The sequence below is a fragment of the Larimichthys crocea genome, chromosome XXI, assembly GCF_000972845.2.
Source record: "Larimichthys crocea isolate SSNF chromosome XXI, L_crocea_2.0, whole genome shotgun sequence".
Taxonomy (NCBI): Eukaryota; Metazoa; Chordata; class Actinopteri; family Sciaenidae; genus Larimichthys; species Larimichthys crocea.
The window spans coordinates 6,392,050-6,412,469 of NC_040031.1; the positions used below are offsets into that span (position 1 = coordinate 6,392,050).

Here is a 20,420-nt window from a genome sequence, read left to right on the forward strand (position 1 = left end):
TATACATTTGTCTTCAATATCTTAAACTTTAATTCTCTTCCTCTTCACTGCCATATTTTACTTTTCATTTACTCCATCATTCACTTCCATCATTTAACCAGCCTTCCCCTTGTTTGTACACTTCCCCTTACAACCACCAGCCCATTCCCCCTAGATCAAGTGCCATAAACCAGCCTACTACTTTACGTTCTCTCTCCTCCCGCTCCATTTTCCATACCCATTTTACCTATCCCATTTCCATGTCACCATTCCATCTCTCAACATCAGCTTCCCTCCTCTCACCCAGTTACACCTCAATGCTTTAACTGGCTCTGCAAGAGAGGAAAATATCAGAGAGTGTTAAAAGACAAGAGAGAAAGAGGGCGAGAGAGAGTGAGAGAAAAAAAAGAATTTCTACTCTGTGTTGTTAGCGGCCATCAGCCGTAATGATGATAGGCTATAAGTACAGGCTTTCTGTAGGGAGGCAAACAGACAGACTGTCATCTGGAGAAACTCTCCTAAGAATGTCAACAAACAGCCACAAACAGCCACAAGGCCACGTGCTGCTATTGATAAAGTGATGGACATACAGGGGGTGAAGGTTGACATATAAGAAACATTAAAACACACGAAAAAAAGAAACCGCAGTGAAGAACTTTCAAAGATTAAGGTGAATAAGTGTTGCTTTCCATCCACTACTTCTATGACAATATTCAAGGTGGTGAGGCTAATTTTCCAGTCTGGTCCCATTAAACTATTGAAGAAGAACAGGGTGCACACAATGTCATAACTAAAGACATTTATGTTTATATTTATGGGTCGGTGAGATAAAAGACCATTATATTTGTCAATTATCAAATATAATGTATAGACTATTTATCACTGTTTTAATGCACAATTACGTGCCATGGTAGAAAATCAGCCATAAACAAGAGATAAATGCTGCTCAAATAAAAAGACCTGTGGCTGGCTTTATTTCCCTCTGTGGAGCTATAAGCAAGTGATGGCATAGACAGATGCATTTGGCTGTCTGAGTCCCTGAAAGAGAGGAATAAAGCCGCTAATTATGGAGGTGGGAGACACAGTGAAAAAGAGACGTGGATGTGGATGATGTACATTATTACGCCACTGTGTGGGTTTAATGTGACTTTAGGACCAGGTGTTTGTTGTGCACATGTAGGTGGCAGCAATAACGGGCACATGAGTGTCAGGGACAAGCGGACGTGTGACTGTGTGCGTATGAGTGTGTGTGTGTGTGTGTGCGTGCACATGCATGTATGATGAAGCTATGAGCTTGAAGGACAGGGTTTATTTCCAGGGTGTAATAGCAATCCCTGTCTTACTTGGTGGAATGTTTGGAGTCACTTAGTGTGACAGATAGTCTTTATCTCTAACCCACACACAGTCACTTTCTATTAAACACACAGACATAAAGTTAACTGGGTTACAAGGAGAATTACTAAAGAGTCATTACTAAACAAACGGGTGAGGAAGAGGACATAGTGTGCAATCTTTTCTGTGGATGGTCACACAAAGAAAGTGGCGTGGTGTGATGGGAGTGGGTGGACAAAATGAGAGTTGGAGAGTTATACAGGGGTGTTTGGTGTCAACCCTGGTTCATTTGACCTTCAATCCTGGCTATAGTCTCACTGTGGCTTCAGAAATCAATACAATATATCTTCATTGCTCACATGAGAATAGAAACATTGTACATTCAGTTTATCACAGGAAATCAGAGCATGCAGTGGTTGCCATGCTTTCCATGATAGGTTCAAGTATAAAAAAGGTAAAAACAAATGTGTAGATAATGACACATGTTAAACAAATTATAGCCCCTTATCTTTTTTTGTCTAAACTCAACCTCTCAGCATCTGTTAATATGGTTCAAAATTTGGGAAAACAGACAAGCAGCTGTGTCAAGCGTTCAAGGAAAATACACTTTACTCCTCTCAATCAATCTGTGTCTCAGTTGGGTGTTTGCAGTCGTGGCAGACTGCCACATCGGCTTCTCTGGAGGGTGTATACTGTTTAGCGGATGTGTATTTTGTTGAATGTCAAAACTGACAAGATGCAGCTGCAGCTGTTGTTGGGATTCCCTCTCAGGTAAACAATTCAGTGAATTATGTGCATGAATATACTACACCTTTGAAGAAGCCATTCATTATTGTGACCTTGAGTAATAAACAGCAGGTCAAAGCAGGCTGACACTGATCTTTGACATCCCCACAGAGAGAGTGAAGGAGAAATATTTATTTAAGAATCAATAAAATATCATATCATTAAATATAGGTTGTGCTGCCATCTCTCTAACTAGTCCGTCAAGTCAGAGTATCTCAGTATCTGAGTCATACGTTTACAGATCACACACTGCAGACTTAAAAAAATAATATCTAAACACAAGACATGCATTAGTGAGGAGGAGAGGGAGGAATAGTTAGACACAGGGTCTTTATTAATATACAATGAAGGTTTTTCTCTCACTGTCATGGAATTCATTATAAATATCTTTTACTGACAATTCCTTTCCAGTCTGTTTTTCATCCTACCCTTGCCTATCTTTGCCTCATCTCCCTCGTCAGCTATCCCCGTGAGTTTCACTTTGTCCCTTTCTCCTCCTCCACGTAAAAAGAAAACTCTGCCTAAATCAGAGCACAATCGGAATCAGCAGAGGAAACTCTGAGTCATAAACAGCCCTCTACATTCTTTCATTCATATCCAGACTCACATCCCTCTGGCTCAAGCGATATATTTGGGGATAGGACGTGGGCGGAGGGCGGAAGCATGTGGCGATGAGAAGATGTGAAAACGGGAGGTGTGCAGCAGAAAAAGGAGGGTTGAGGAGCATGTGTTTACCCCCCCTCTGCATGGTGAATCACAGAGAAAAGGGAGCACTTATAATGGCCTGTGTAGGTCCCCGGCACAGACAGGCAAAAATGGAAGAAATGATTGCTGAAACGCTTTTTTATTGAGGGGATGCTGGGATCTCATTAGCGGGAATGGAACGGAGGTGAGAAAGGCTGCGTCTGTCTGTCTGTTTGCCCCTAATTGAAGTTGGGAGGAGGGAGAGTGGGTGCAGCAACATTCCCAAATAATCCTCCTCATGATAGATTTACAAGGCGACATTTTCAAGAGTGTTACAGAAAGAATTTGTGGAACTAAGACACAGAGACAGCTGCAAAAGAAAACAGGAAGGCAAAGTTCAATCTGCTGTGAACCTTACTACAAGAGAGGTGTGATAATCACTTCATGTCACTCCCAGACGCTTTCTCATAATTAGCCTAATCTTATTTACACCTACTGATATAAGACTTCTATCTTTCATTTCCCAAGGTAGGACAGTTTTGCTCTGTTTCCAGTGGTGCAAGAGTTATCGTTTTTTCAGTTCTCTCTGAGAATCCATCATCCACCTGCTAGATGGTTCAAAGCAATAAAATTAACTCAAACGCTTCATCCAGAAGTAATCAGTAAAATGTAAAGTAATTCCGACACGAGGATGTAGTAGCTCGTACTGTGTACAACAGCTCCCACAATGGCTTTATTATTAAATAGCAGCAGCCAAAATGTAATTGCCTCTTCTATAAACTGTACTGCTCAGAAAAAACAAAGCATATCAAATCACATAAATTCAGCCCTGCCTAATCATTCCATGACAAATCAGTTTAATTCTTTCCTTTTAATTGCCCGTGCTACATTATGCAAATCTATCTCCCAGGCATTTAGTACTCAGCATCAGGTTCTAGCTAATATTATACCAGAACTGTTTTTCACCAGCTTGTTTTCCCCTTCATCATCAACAGGAAGCTAGACTGTGCAGAGAAGAGTAGAAAAGCTTCTCTCTCTCTCTCCCCCGACACAATAGCCTTGGCACAAACGTTATGATGGAATCATATAAATTATAGTCACTGGCCGACTGGCTGGCTTGCAGTCGTAGTGTCACATCCATGATCAGGCCAGGGTTTTATGGTGATATCTTAATATTTAGCCCCCTGCCTGTGAATATTATAGTGTTGTGAGCAGCAACTAAAAATATGCTGCATTATGACCATGTTTTCATTGTGAGTGACCCCACTTTTCCACTAAACAATTGCATTTAAAGCAGCACCCTTGATTTGGGCTTTCTCAACAAGAAAAAAACTGATGCGGATCTAAAAAATGCTTTCTTATTTCCATGTACTCTAGTTTTACCAAGCATCTACTGCATTGCACGATCAGGCCATCCAGGTGGGTCCTGAACACCCCTGAACTGATTAGCTGAATGCAGGTGTGTTTTTGTTCCTCTCTCATCGCTTGGTTGTTTATTCCAGTTTCTGCAAAGTCGACGGAGATTCACTGATGACCAAAGTATAAATAAATACACTTGAACTCATTCTGCTCTATGGTCCGTGTGCTCTGCTCTGCGGGCACTGCAAAATGCAGAGCAAAGGCATACTCTCTCTGGAGAGGAAAGAAAAACTCACTCTTTGCCTTAGGATCAAAAGTGGATGTGGAGCTACATTACACACGTTACACTACACAGACGTACAAACGGGACGCACACGCACGCACAAGCACACACAAAAATGAGCGCTCCAAATCAGTCCCTGCTGACATGTTTGACTTCTGAAGTATATATGCCTCTAGTCTATGAGCTGGTAAACAGATAAATTACACCCTGAAGCCAAACACAATGTGTCACATTAGTTACCACCTTGAAGCTAATTTCTACAAATACATGGACTCTAGCATAGTGAAGCAAATGTACTGTGTACAAACAAAAAAACGTCCCTTCTGCTCAGCTCTTATTCCTGAGCAAATTTATCTGGAAAAGAAGTGGACCATCTGTATTTCAATCTGCCTCAAACTGTCATTGTAATAAACCACTGTCAGATGTTTCGTGATAAACAACCGTTTAGCTCCTAACTCATACTAACTCATTCTGAGTATCCATTATATGAGGCGATATGTGTCAGACATCCTCAGTTGGATGTTAAAAGAGAAACCTCAAGACGGAGGGAAAATAAACACTTTCATTACAAGCGATATCAAGTTTCCTCAGTTCTGTAATCTCCATATTGAATCATTGGCTTGAAAACTAAACAGCACTCCAAAGCTATGAATAAACTGATTGAAAGATTCACTTGAGGAAGAATCTGTATCTTTTTTTAAATTCATTATTTGAGAACTCATTATTTGTTCAATGTTGTATGACCACCAAATTGATTTTGTTACACCTCCTGGGTATGGTTGTTTATCGGTTGTCTTATCTGTTTCACTGTATGTGATTTTATGTAGATTGTAAAGTTGTTTTTAGGGTTTTAACCTCACAAATCTCCATGCGGGATCGCTTGTCTTCACCAATACCTTTCACCAGTCACAGTATATACATTAATAGCAGCTAAAAGAAGTCCTTTTTGTATGTGGATCATTTCACTTACCATATGGAATGACTGTGGCAAAAATCCAGAGCAGACATGATCTGTCTGAAGAATTTCCTGGCCTCTTTTGGTGTTAACCTTCCTTTCTTCACCAAATAGTCAAACAGCTCACCACCTGACACGTGTTCTAGCACAAGGTACCTGAGAAAAAGAGAGAGGGGAAAATCAGCCCAAGAAATGAAGATAAAACAAGGGAAAGAGCAGCAGATTTCACACAAGGAAGATTCCACTTGGAGAGGCAGTAACAAAAACCTGTGTGAAAAGAAAAAGTCCTTGAAGAAATGGAGAAAGCTGCTGACCTCATGGGTCTGTAGGAATTGGAGCACTGTAGGAAAGAGAGTTCCCTCACAGTCATTATACACAGACAAACAACCAAAGTCAATGATCTGATCTCCCCGAAGTCATATCATGTTGACTGTTTATTCTTCATTTTGTCATCTTTAAGCTGTCCCCAGCCAGAGTGTGAAGCATGCCAACAGTGTATTATAATATATGTGAAGGGTTCTGATATCTAATACACCCTGATCTCTGACAGGGGGCATAGGAGGGATGATATAGTTGCATTACACTACAGAAAGATGGAAAAGTTCTGTGAAAGCTCTTAAGGGATATATATAACGGGCCATAAGAGATTTAGGTGCTTGTGAGTTCTGCCAGGGTACAGACACTGTAATCTTTTGTGACGGTCTTTGTCTCAGCGCTGGGTTAACCAAGTGAAAAAGTCAAACAAGAAAAAGGAAGAGAGATATATCTTAGCTGTACATATAAAGTACTTGTGTTGTATATCTTTCCTTTATCTCCTCCAAACCTACATCCACACACAATATTCCCTGCCATCATATTTCTTACAGACACTCTTCAGGTGGCCTTCAAGCCTGTGTGGCTGGGCCCGCCAGGGAGACAGTCTGCTCTGGGGCTCCAAGGGGACAGGGAGGAGATGAATCTCTGCTGACCCAGACCTAAAGCTGTATCTATGGGTTGAGAGTGCCCTGCCTCTGCTCCGGACTGCCCTGCTCGTATATCCTGTGCCGAAACTCCCTCCATCTTCACTAGGACAAATTGAAACTCAGACAGGCGGTGAAATACTCTCTTTCTTCTCTCTCTCCCTTCCCTGCCGTGGATGTGTGCGTCCACATGCAATTCTTCAGTATTATTGATTACACTATAGTGTTGCAAACTGTACTGGGCCACGGAGCACGTGCATGTCACTAAACAATCCTAAGTCCTGAATGGCAGAAAAGTGGGCAAAGCCTCAATAGCTTAGTCAGAATTGACACAGTTCTATAATATGACCGGTTTGCTCTGTTTTTAGTATAATGTCATTTTAGAGAGGCACTCCTCTGATTTCACATCATCAGTTTAATTTTCATTGATAGTGCAAGTGCACCAATTAAAACTGTTGTATAATATTGTGTGTGATTCTGGAAGAGAGCTCTTAAAAGCTGCAAAAATAAAACTTGTTATGCCACCAGGGTTAGATTACAAATGCCTGTGATAACAAGGGGCGTGGAGCTAATACTAAATAGGCCTTTACCAGGTTGGTATGGTCTAATAAAGAGATGTTACCAAGTTGTGTTATGGGGATTGTAGTAATCAGCACATTTAGACCTATGCTTGACTGAGGATATCTCAACCTATGCTGTACAGATTTTGTCTCATCCTTTTTTAAATGTCTTATTTAATGTTTTCCCCCCAACTGTGATGCTTAATCAACTGCTATATATTTTGATCCTGCATTACAAATAACGATACATTTGACATTAAATCTTGTTAGCTTTATTGCTTCCAAACATCATCGCATCATGTACTCTTAAACTGAGCATTTTTCATTCACAGAGGCATAATTTATATTATAACATCATGGTGTGATTATTCATTCATTTCTAGCAATGAAACATCCATAAATAAATTATTGGTAGGCTATGTATCAAACTGCTTCCGCTTCTCCCTCACCTCTTGTACACAGTACTTTAAACAGCTTGCGGTGGGATCTGTGCCAACGGCATAATAAATCTTAAAAGCTCTGGGACTGCTAGCTCAAAAAAAAAAAAACGTGCTGTATGTCTATCATTGTTTGGATTTTAAGTCGAGAAGTAAGAGTACAAACGATATAAATTTAAACATGAGGGCACATCAGTCACTGGCGATGCTTACAAATGTAAAACAATTCGTCTTCCATGACGCTACTAGTGACCAGCTGCCAAAAGTGATGAAGCAATGGGCACAAAATGTGATTTTAATAATCCAATTACAGGATGAATCACAATATTCTGCTATTCATATCATCTGAACGGATGACATATAGAGTACCGCATGTCCGATCCCATTTGGCCTGTAAGCTCAAGATGACAACTAATTGAATTTAGTTGACAAACAGTCCTCTGTAGATCACGAGACCTGCTGTAAAGTACTGATGGGCTTGTCATTCACTGCTGTTAAACTTAGCTAATAGATTTATGTGTGTGCCTGCACGTACGTGTGTTTTTGTGCAGCCGCTGCAGCAGACTAATACGGCTGCCAGCCTCCATGGCTAATGTTTCTTAATGCAATGGTGTTGCCTCTGATAAGCATGTCATGGTGTTTACATTACGGAGACTTCCTCTCCCTATTAGCAGTCCCCCGGCGTGCGTGACCAAATAAAATGCTTCATGGCAATACTTATGGAGCATCCGCCCCCTCCAAGGCTATCATTGTTGCCCTCCAATCATAATACACCAATCACAACTGCTCTAAAATGATCAGTGTGACTGTTCAGGCATCCAAAAGAGCACCTGGTAGTAATGATATTCATTTCTATAAACAAATAATAATTTATGGTGTGTGGTATGATTTATTATATTACATATAAACGAAAAGATGGTGATACTTACAAGTATTTTTTATTTTCGTAGACATCATGTAGCTTTAAAACATGCGGGTGTTCTATGAGCTTCAAAATAGCTATTTCTCGCTCCACCTGTATGAGAGAGGGATAGACAGGGAGAGATAAGATGGAGGGAGGGAAAGAGAGAAAAGAGAGATTTGATTAATGTAACATCAACCTCCTGAAAAGCACTCTAGGACCAATTGTCCTAATCTGCCCTCTTAAACTGCAACATTCCTTTCCCTGCTGCCAAAACTGATGCACCACAGGATGACCCCAAAACAGCCTGCGATGAATTTTCTTGCCAATCCTTTTTCTGAGGTTACCTGTGAAGGTCACTGTTAGAGAGACAAATCTGAGAGGCATCAATCTGTAATAACACCAGCACAAGGGTTTAGGAGGAATAAGGAAACCTATGAAAGGAGCTGACTGGCATTTTCCACTGGCAGAAAGGGCAGAGATAAGCTTTGACCACACTCCGGTTGGCATCCAGGCCAGCAAACACAGCTATCTCAGGTGGAAAATATGGTTTGCTTCAAAAACTAAAGCAAAAACAGGTTGTGTTTGTCTTATCTTAACAAAAACGGTGTCCTCCTCCGCTCTCACAAAACAAACACTGCTGCATACTTTGCCAATCACATTTCATAATCCAGTGGTTTGCTTCAGGTGGACATAAATCAGCTTGGTTGGATAAGAAACACGAAGCGGAATAACCTGTCAAGACATCCTACATTTGAACACTTTTTTTACAGTCTGTGGATGAAATGGGGTCAAAATGTCCACTCTGGTACATCATCTCCCAGAGGAAGCACTTTTTCCTGCAGTCGGTCGGAGACAATGGCTCTACACATAACGCTGTGTCCAGAATGAGCAGACAGCTGAGTCCACACAAGTTCCTGAGTTCTTTTAGCTTACATAGCTGCTGAGAGACAGCCCACTGTGAGAACCGGTAAAAGCTGAATTTTACCAAAATCAAGCAGATCAGCTTGGATTTGTGTCAGCATCTCTGGTGGTTGTAGTCAGCATGCACAGCTGCCACTGAAAATCAGCATGGAACCCACTTCGACAGAAGCCACTGCTAATCTTCTGCCCCCCCTGTGCTCCTTTCCTGCCCTGCTTGGGCTTTATCTGCTCATCCATTTCCTCCACCTTGCTTGTCCATCCTCTCCTCTATACCCTCTCTGTCGCTATCCACGACTGACAATGATGGAGATGAAAGGACAGTGCGAGGTAAAGGCTCCTCTGTCGCATCAAAGTCAATTTCACTTTGTCACTTGACCTGTGACAGCCTTCACGCTGCTTCAACGTCACACGTCATCGCAGCTTAGCTTTATGAACACTCAAGTGGAATGACGTCGATTCGCCAGCTAGGCTGAATATGTTTTTGTTAAACACCCACAAAGTTGGTTTTGCTTGACTGTGCATAAAATCAGTTTCCTCCTCCTTAATTATGCTCTCACGTTGTTTTTCACTTCAAAACAGTCGATTATTGTCAGCTCAGGTAGGTATTGCACCCTATCTTGACACAAGCACAACTGATGTTGAAGCTGCAGCCAAGAAAAAGTCATGGGAGAACATAAAGCTGTTAAAGCAGTGGTTCTTAACCTGGGTTTGATCGAACCCTAGGGGTTCGGTGAGTCGGTCTCAGGGGTTCGGCGGAGCCTCAGCCCTGGAATTTTTTATACCATTTGTTACAACATATCTTTGTGAGCAATCGTTTTCGAGGATGCTGGACATAAAAACTAAGAAAAGGAACAGACTTTGCTGTGAAAATGACATGAGACTGGCACTTGCCAAGGTGAAGCCACGCATATCTGAACTGGTCTCTCAAAGGCAACAGCAGAAGTCACACTGAGGTAAGTTGTTGTGAGTTCATGCACTGTGTTGGTTTTGTTATTTGAACAAGGTGATGTTAATGCACGGTTCATTTTGTGCACCAGTAAAAAAATCACATTTTATTTTTTACTAAAGAAGGGTTCGGTGAATGAGCATATGAAACTGGTGGGGTTCGGTACCTCCAACAAGGTTAAGAACCACTGTGTTAAAGGCAGGCACACAACTTGTCTAAGTGGTAAATACGTAATTAGAATTAGCATGGCATATCAGTGGGAGTAACGTCTAGGCTAATCCAGAGACTAATGAGCGCTATCAGCAGTACTACCCCTTACCACTCTGTCACCTGAGGCTAAGGTGTGTTGTTAAGAATGCGCCCATGGAGGCTAGGTAGCTCGCTGGCAGCGGGGCTCCCTGCAGAGAGACTAATGCTGCCCAGGACTCAGGGAGAGATGAGCTGTCGAAAATGCTACAGAGCCAGCAGCTGGCTACCTAATCTTCCTTTAAGCGCCTTCTTTTACTTAATTGAAATAAAAGAAATGAGGCTTAATGTGAAGACTTAACTGTACAACTGCCTGCTTATTGCAAGATTAGTGGTTGATTAACACACGCGTATAAATATGTGGAACAACCCTTGCGCTTTCTAGCACTGTAGAGTGCAACAGTTTCATTTAATTATCTGATTATTAAATAATCAGACAAATAAATTGACTGCCTTCACCTGCGGAAGTTGCTATGTGTTCTGTCGGTGCATGGGCAAACAGTACATGCATGCACAATACAGAAACAGCGAGAACAACTTAAAGTCTCAAACACACACATGCGATACCTCAACAACTTCATGCTAGAGTAAATGCCAGGTGGCCATCCTCTCTTGGCCTGGCTGCTGTACATGGCTTCACACTCTCTCATTAAGTTTCACATCTGTGAGTGTGGACAGTTCTCTTTATACCTCTGTGGCACTTCATTAGGCTTTTATTAGCAGAAGCTGGGACACACACACACACACACACACACACACACACACGGACAGATGGACAGGTGGCCAGATGAACCCACACCTTCTCTTTTTATGTTTCTTGTTTCCCAGGTTCTTTCTTTTGTTTTCAGCAGTGCAGTATAAAGCCAATTCACTCAATTTTACTTAAACCAAACAAGAGGAAATAGTTAAAAAAGAAAAACACCTCGTCAGAAACCAGAGGTCGAATGAGAGAGCATGACTGACACTAATCCAAATTGGCTATTGGATGGGGAGATAATTTGTCTTGTAAAGCACGGTGGTTATCGTTGTTGAGTGGACATCATTAGCAGAAAACGTCAGTGCATGGTCTAATTGGCAATGCTTTGACCCACAGGGTTTCCTATCAGTGTCATATCCTGGTTCTCTAAAATGATCAAAAAGTTAGTACTGTTAGTAACTGTAGTGGTGATTCTTGTTAAGGTGTTAACTACAACTAAGATGGTTGCACACAATATATAAAAAAGCAAAAATTAAGCTGTGTGATGGTTGATAAAACATGACATCTTAGTATCAAGCAAACCACATTCTTATCCTTCAGATTAAAAGCTAGAGAACCATTTTCTTTTCCCTGGAATTTAATTTTGATGATGTCGTCTTTGAAAGTACGGCTGATGTGATTTATTACTTAATCACGCTGTAATTTGCAGCTGCAGGTCGTATTTTTCAACAGAAAAGTGTAACAAGCCTATGCGAGAGAGGGGGACTGGGAGGACTTGAGAATGAGGCAAAGCAGTCACTGTTGCTCACATGTGTCACGGAAGCCAGTTTAGCATAACTCCATCAGCTTCCTATTGATTCTTTAAATTACAGCCCTGGATCTGAATGGCTGAATAGACGAGCAAACAAATAACTGGTGACATCAATAGTTTCATCACCGTGGCTAAGAGTCCTGTAATAGAGGACAGAGGATCAGAGACAGACAATCAACAATAAAGACACAAAGAGATTAGATTCATGTCACACATGTCACAGAGCGGCCGAACACAGAAACCAGGCAAAAATCTCAGAGGGAAAAATATTGGATCACAGGCGCTGTCATCTCTCACTCTCCACTTATTACATCTAGTGCGCTCTCTCCCGCCTTTCTCTCTCATGCACACAGAAGGAAAACACAGACATTTCTGTCACCTCCCCCAGGCGAGTCAGTGAATGGTCCCTTGATACTGAGATCTGAGGATCAAAGTCAACAGGGCAGCCATGTGCATCAGATAAAAAATAATAAAAATGCTAACATTGGAGCTACAGTGCATGCAAGAGCTGCTGAATGGTTAAAAAAGTGGGATGAAACAAAAGGTCATGTTATTCTCTTGCGATGGAAAAAAAAACTAAAGGAGAAATGTGGAGGAGACAGACTGACAGAAAGGGAGCAGAGTGGCAGTGCCAGTCCCCACCCGCAAGTATGGAGCCTCTTTTGTTGCTAATTAACACAACACAAAGAACGGACAACCTTTTAAGCAGTGCCATGCACCAAACAGCCCACGGAGAGTGAAATCATAACAGGTGAGCTGATGAGGCGGCAATGTGAAGAGCTAAAAGAATGTGACAAGGGACCCGGAGACCACTGCACCTCTGTGGCTTTGTTCCATCTGACTGACAAAATATCTAGGGCAGATAACAACTATGGAAATATTTCAGTGCCATCTGAGTTTGAATATGAATTTCTAATACTGAATTTCTTCAGCATCAAAATAAGTGTTTTTTTTTTCCCCCCTCTGATTTTTTTTCAATGTTAAAATAAATTCTGTGTAGGAAAAAAAAAATCAATGTCTCAAAATATTCAGTTTTTCAAAATTCGACATGTAAAAAAATTCAGTGTAAAAAAAAAAAAAATTCAACATCAAAAAATTCAACATCAAAAAGTGTCACATGACCAATGGAGGGTAACTTGATTGGCTGGATGTTGGATGAATTGAGACAGGGATTGATTGCTTCTCCCTGGTTACCAGGATGTTGGGTCTGGTTCTGTTTACACTGAATTTTGAGACATTGATTTTTTTTTTTTTACACTGAATTTATTTTAACATTGAAAAAAACATTGCTTGATCTTTCAACTTGAATCACAGCATTGTGTACATTTCTTTAGAATTCACCACATTTATAGTTAATATATTATATTTTCAACAGAAGACAATTTGGCAAAAGAGTTGCCATTCTGACATTCTCTTCATATGTCAGTCTTTTTTCATACAATAACACAAATGAGTAGACTTTTCTACAACCCTTAATAAGATTTAATTCCCTCCAAACCATTTTGTAATACAGTGAAATCAATTTATGACATTTCTGTTTTCCAAATATGTATTTTACGTACAATTCAGAGTATGATATCTTACAGAAAATTTTTCTTACTCAAACAGACATCTAATCCTTATCTTTCCTAATGTCGTAGTAGAGGTCAATGTCCAATAAGACATACTGTAGTGGTCTAAACTCTTTATTTTTCAAATTTTTGCTCATGTTTTTTACCGTTAACTGGGTGTGCAGTACATACTTAGATCAGATGACATATGGGTGACAGAGAAATAAGGTATGGATGGGGTAATGGTTTAAGAGAGGGGGACGTGGCTCCAACTGCCAGTGAGCATAAGGGGAGGAGACGGCACAGCTTGGCTACTGGCTCCGTGACAAACCCAGTCAGCTTGTCATCCATTCATACTTGTGACATGTGGACACATTAACGCATGATGCACATACACACTGTAGACACACACCACTGATCACGGCAAGCCACGAGCCACCTCCATCCATCCATATGTCGGTCAGTGAGCCAGTAGGGCAGAATCGGTGTTTTCTGCCAGGAACAGAGGGTAGCCAAGCTGGTGTGTATGCATGCATGTGTGTATCTGTGTACGTTCCACACATGCATGTAAATGGTAAGGTGTTTAGTGGCTGTAGAGCACTGCATGTCAGTCTTTGAAATCAGGAGAAGGGCAGTTCCAAGGGCAAGAAACACACACACACACGCACAGTCTACGTCTTACAACCCGGAAAAAAGACAGTCACAAAGAGCCAAGCATATCCTAAGGTGTGTCTTCTATGTGCTCTTCCTCTACTTAGTGTGCATGGAATGGCCACTACCTTCAGCATGACATTAACGTATTCCTGGGAGAACTTGCTTATCCAAAAATTTTAAATTGACAGAGACATGGTCAGGGTGATGGATTTAACAGGTTTTGCTGCATTAGGTAGTTGTGTTATCTCGCACTACTGAGCTAGTCCCACTGAGAGCAAAACATAATACAAAATAAAATCAGATTTGTATGATTTCTTTCCAGTCAAAGTCGTTGAACTGAGAAAAAAAATATAATCTTCCTCTAACTTTCATCTTTTTTTCTGTTTATGACTTTTCCCTCCACCCTGTGGACCTCACAAACACTCAAATGCATGTGCGCAAAGGCAAACACACATAAATAAACAGTCAGCACAGCAGGTTTTTCTGATAATCACTGTATCAGTCATCCTTTGTGAAAAGGAGGTAAATTCCCTACACGGGGGAGTTTGATCAATGCCAGAGACATGTAAATCGATCTGGACATAGTCTCTGCTAGCTCGCTAGTCTTTATCCTTTATCCATCTCCCACCCTTTCAAATCTTACTCATTACGCCGTCCTATCCAAAACCAATTCAAACACTCCACCTGCCCTTCCTTCCTTCTCTCCTTTCCTGTCGTTTATTTATTCTCTGTTTCTTTCACTCTATCTCTCTAATAATGTCCGAGATGTGTGTCTGTGCTGCTGACAGATCCATCAGCCTGCCACTTAAACCAGTGGCAGGCCACATCATTTCACACTAACAGACATGTCCCTGGATAACCTTGGTTGTAATAGAGTCTAATGGCAGAGGTCCTCCACACCATTAGGTCAAAGGGTGTAATCATGAACCTCTTCAAATCTAGTGTTGGGGTTGATGGGTTGGATGCTGGCGAGAGGGTAAAAGCTGTGTTTATGTGTGTAATATAAGTGAATAGCTTTGCATGTGTTAGTGCAAAAACCCTGTGCAGGATGAGTGATTTATCAGTGACAGGCAGGCAGTGGATCCCTTTGGCAGCTGTGTTTTTGTGTTATTTTGTCAACTTTTTGTCCATTCCGTCACTCACTCCCTAAGCGAGAGGTTTCTCAAACGAGTGGATTGATAAGGTGACCTTGGGTTGTGCGGAGATGTGAAAATGTGGATTAATGAACTGATTCTCACACACTGGAGAGACAGCACTCAAAAGAATGCAATGATTAGATCTGAAGGTCATCTATAGCAGTTATAAAAGTGTAAATCTAACAACCTACAGTCACCTATATTTGCATGCAAGGTAGACAGAATTGTTTTAAAGTGCAGCAGTGGAAGATTAAACTGAAAATTTGTATTAAATACCATCTGCTGCCTTATCTTGCAAAAAATGTCTTTCCTTTGCTGCCCGCCTTAAATTAAAATACCTATGATGGAAATTTGGATGATTAAAATGTTGAGTGTTTCACTGAAAGCAGAAATGTTTAGTAAAAGTATAGTTCTATTACAAGATCATTTATATGGAGAAAAACATTAGACTAGGCGGATATTTAATTGATTGATCAGACTAGAAGAAACGTGACTTGACTGTATAATTCAACATAAGCAGACAAATGAACTACAACACTGGGGCTGGTTTTGTAAAGTTCTATGAAAACAAGTAAAGTGAGTAATGAATGAGTAATGAAAACTATTCAGTGCAGTCATTCAGGCAGGCAGTAATGATTAGCTAACAGTGATTCACTTACTCACTAATTATCTCCACATATGAATACATGGCCTATTCATTGACACATAAGCCTGGTCAATAGTTAGTCGGACGGAGGAGTCAATACTGGACAGACAACAGGTCAGTAGACAAGGCTGGTCAACTGAAACAGACTAAATTAACTTGCAAATAAGTTCAAAATAGCTCTAGTAGGGCAATCAGGCACTTCTTTTGGCTTCCGCTTTTGTTAATTAGGTCTTACACTAAGTGTGGGTTACACAAAAGGTACACTCTTTTGCTCTCATGGGACTGTATATGAATACCACGTACAGCATGTTAACACAACAGTCATTAGCAAACAATCCCCACAGGGATGCAGATGAAGAAGCTGATAAAGTTAAAAGTGTCTTGCTCTAGATGTTCAACACATTGGCCGCTGGAGTCCAAATATACATCAGGATCTGTCCCAAACTCATTAACACTGCCACCCCTGAGCCAATTTTGCAACAACCAAAATTTATGCCTAATTCACAAATGAATAACGTTCAAGTCTAACGCTAGTGATAACCAAAAGCTACTGTAGAGGAATGTGTTGAATAAAGAAAAGTTGGATGAGACTCTATGACTACATACATAACCCTCTACCATAATCATTTACAGAAGATAGAACTGTCTTTGTATCAGGCAGAATATTCGTCTTCACAGCAACAGAATAGGAAAACATATTTTACGGATATATCCTTTAAGTGCATCTTCATATTCTAGTAAAAATATAGTCTGAAGAACTACAGTTCACTTTGCAGAGATCAGTGCATGTCAAAACCATACATGAAGTTTATAAATGCCAGATGTTTTTTTTTTTAACATTATGATCAGCAGTGTGGTTGGCTCATTAAATGTCTTCAGTTTGAGTCTAAGTACAATTTCTATGGACACACAGTCTGTGATTTATGTGTAAGAAGGCAAGTGAGTGCCCTTTGTGACATACTTGTCCACAAGCTGTGATTCACCCCACAACCCTGCCTGTCTGGTTTGAGACTATTACAGACCCAATCCTGCAGCAAAAGGACAGACAGAACCTTAAGGGGGAGTTGTGTGTATGTGAGTGTGTTTCTTTGTTGACTCTAAACAACTAGACAATGGTCATGGAGCTGTCATTCATGGTGTCATTCCTGGTATATGTGACTTGCACGCAGACACACACAGTATGTATATGCAGTGGCAGTTACAGCGATGCCATGGTAGACTCTAGATCTCAGCGTTGCCAGTGAGATGACAGTTGTCACACACAGTGACATGCTTCATTGTCCATCAGTAATAGTATTGCAAAGCTCCACCGCAGTGCCAGTCACACTTTCACAAACACAAAGATTGAGTAGGAATCATATTAATGTTTACTCTTTTCTACAATTTCACAACAGTACACCAGCAAAAACATTTTTTTCAAAGCTGCTTTGTATGTATTTGTGCATTCAGCAATGCTAATGAAGACAAGGGCAAAGTGCTGCACGTTCATATCTCACATTAAGCCAGAGCACAGGCCAATATACAGCAGAATAAAAATCACTGACAAACACATACTGATAGGCAAAATGTTGAGCTGGAGGGCTGGAAGTTTATGCAACATGGTAAAAATGATAAAGTAAAGATGACAGGAAGTAAAAATTGAGCTTTTTTCCTCTCCAGGGGACATGATGTACCTATTCAATTATCAGTTCCTACTCAAACAAAATGGATAAAAGATGATCACAATACCCAGCGGCTGAGAAGAAACATGAACAAAATACACTTTAGTGGGTCCACAGGCAATAATATAAAGAGGTAAGAAATCCCAGTGCAAAACAAAGAAATAAACAAAGGCAGGAACTTTGCTGATCTCCCCATGAAAGCATCACTCCAGTTAAGGTTAGAAGAATTGGATAAAATGTGCCTTTCGCACACAAAAGGGAAAGCAAAAAATCTAAAAGCGACACCAAAGCAACAACAAATAATAAAAAAAAGAAGCAAACAGAGCTTTCGCATCAATCTGACAACACAGCAGCTTGCGCCTTTGAAGAGGAGAAACAAGTGCCATCAGTTTAGACTTCTGTCTGTCTCCTGTCGAGCTCAATGGGGGATCCCGCTATATCTTGTCTTCTGCTATTCTCCATTTCATTATTTCGTCTGCACTCCATCTCTGTTTTATCTCGATAAGACATATGAGAGGTAAAATCAGTCAAACAGCGCTGTGTGTGTTTGATGAGCTTTGTCACAACAGTGAGAAGCAGCGCTAACAGTTTTACACGTCTCTCCCTAGGATATTTTGGATCCCAAGCTACCAGGCAAAACTGTGTAAAACTCAATGTTTGGTGTCTTCACTCAATGGTTTTTAGCATGAAACATGATGTGACACAGGTCGGGCTGAAAGCTGTTGTTACTTCACGATCCACAAACATCTTGTGCCCTGTAGGTAAAATCTATTCCCCATTTCCGTTTCACCAGAGCTTCATCGACACTTAATAAAGACTGGGGAAAAAAGTGGACCTACAGTACATTGATTTGGGAGTGGTGATTGGAAACCAAATTAGGATGTAGAATGCTGAGTGACCTTCATATTGACTAATGACAGACAAAGGGCTTTGTAAGGCCTTACAGGTTCAGAGAAATCCATATTATTATTTAGGTACTTACAGGAACCTATGGGGGAAGACATGTGACAATAGTATGATAAAATAAAAACGTATCACTGTACATGTACAACATTGACCGAATGAAGTAATGCAACTATATTTCATGATTTAGTTTTATTGCAGGAATTTAAATTCAACCAAGATTTGAATGCAATCGTATCGACAGGTAGGAAATGTGTGAAAGAAGTGTCAAAACTTAAAGCAGCTAGAAGTCTTTCTGTGCAGTCAGCCTGTTAAGATCAAACTGTGTGCTCAGCCCTGGCTTCTGGCTCAGCGCCATATAAAGCTGATGGATCAACGCACAGGGGCTCAACATATGAAACCCATTTATTTCAAGGGGCAGCTGCGTCGTCTCTGTTGCAGCACAGATACGTGCACACAAAGACACGCGCACACATATGCACACAACATAAAGTTAAAAGAGGCGTGTGTGCGTGTTGGAGAAATTTTCTACATCCAACCCACTTGCGGCACAACAGAGACGGTGGAGAATAGCCAATCTATAATCATTAGGAGGGAAGAGTAGAGATGGCGGAGAAAGAAAGCTACAGTGCTGTCAGCGAGGTGTCGGGATAACAAGATTAGACCTTGTGTGATTCATCTGTGGCCATGGCATTCTGCTCCTCACCCGCCCACCACAATCTCTGTCGGTTGGTGTATTCAACCTTTATTCTGTGGTTTTCTCTGCTTCTTTAGCCCTAAATTGTTATTTTTTTAGATGCTATGCATTTAAAACTTGGACACCATTGTGTCACACAGTCATCCCAAATGAAACTTTTCCTCATGGTTTGCTATACAAACCACAACCACAGGTGGCTGACATAGCTTAAACAAATTAGAAGAGCCATTGTCCTCATTTATGGAAAGTCTTATATTCATATTCATTCATATTCACACATTCAGACATGAGGGGGAAGTATTGATTTTCATCCTTGCATTTCAGTCTATCTACGGTGATGCAGCTGGCTGTGGCACTGCCTTGTTGTTCTCGACTCTTACATGCAGTGTCCTTAGCATAGCACTTCAATTATTTGCTTCAGGGGGCAATTATACTGCCTGCTTCTCAATCTCCAAACTCTGTCTTTTTTTTACCCCAATTTTTCATTTGAAAGTTTTGACTGACATCAAGGACAGAGTCAGCAAACCACAAGTGACCTCACCATGCGTAAAACCACCCATCAAAAACAGCGTAGCTATGTAGAGATATCGGCTTCACAAGACATTTATCCAAAGTGTTCTAACTTCATGTTCACCATCCTTTCTAACCCTCCCCGCCACGACACACTCTTCCCTCCCCTTCTATCTCCCTTCATCCCTCACTTCATCCCTCCGCTCCCGCTCTCCATTTCTCTCTCTGGGCTTGGGGACAGTAGAGTGACTTTGAAGTTGTGCTGCTTCAGGAGGAGAGAGAGTCACTCTGGCTAATTAGTTGTCCTTATCCCAACAGCAGCAGCCGCCACCAGCTCACTGGCTCAGAGGGAGAAACAGAGTCAGCATCAACAGCAACTACCAACTGCTGCATGCTAAAGATACCCTTCTCCCACTTCTAGTTGTTAGTGCTAGGGGCTAGCAACAATTTAACTCACCCCGAGACTAAACTGTGGATTAGAAAAGTTGCTTCACTCAGCATAATGATAAGTAATATGGCATGAAATGTGGTACAATGAATCATCTGTTCTCAGGAAAAGTCTGTCAGACCACTGTTGACTGCAGTGGCAAGATTCTACTCAGTGTAACATTTTTCCACCATGTCATCATAAGTCGACGTGATCATCAGTTTGGAGGCGATGCAACAAAAGAGTCACAGTTTTCCATTGCACAGGGGATTTGCACTGTGCCCTTCAGATCAAGAAGAGCCGTTTGATTGAATCATGCAATTAAAGTCACACAAGTGCAGGGGAAATAAAGAGTCATATAAACACTGCATTAAAGT

General features: G+C 41.0%; 1 protein-coding gene across 4 annotated transcripts in view; it reads right to left on the reverse strand.

The window, feature by feature from the left end:
• The window catches only part of brsk2a (BR serine/threonine kinase 2a), a 158,781-nt gene that overhangs the window by 45,327 nt on the left and 93,034 nt on the right, over positions 1–20,420 (reverse strand). For all 4 annotated transcript variants that reach the window (XM_027272573.1, XM_027272571.1, XM_019278603.2 and 1 more), the window contains exons 3-4: positions 8,264–8,349; positions 5,394–5,534 (exon numbers count right to left, since the gene is read on the reverse strand). In XM_027272573.1, the coding sequence (XP_027128374.1) occupies positions 5,394–5,534; positions 8,264–8,349 (227 nt within the window). The remainder of the gene's footprint in view (positions 1–5,393; positions 5,535–8,263; positions 8,350–20,420) is intronic.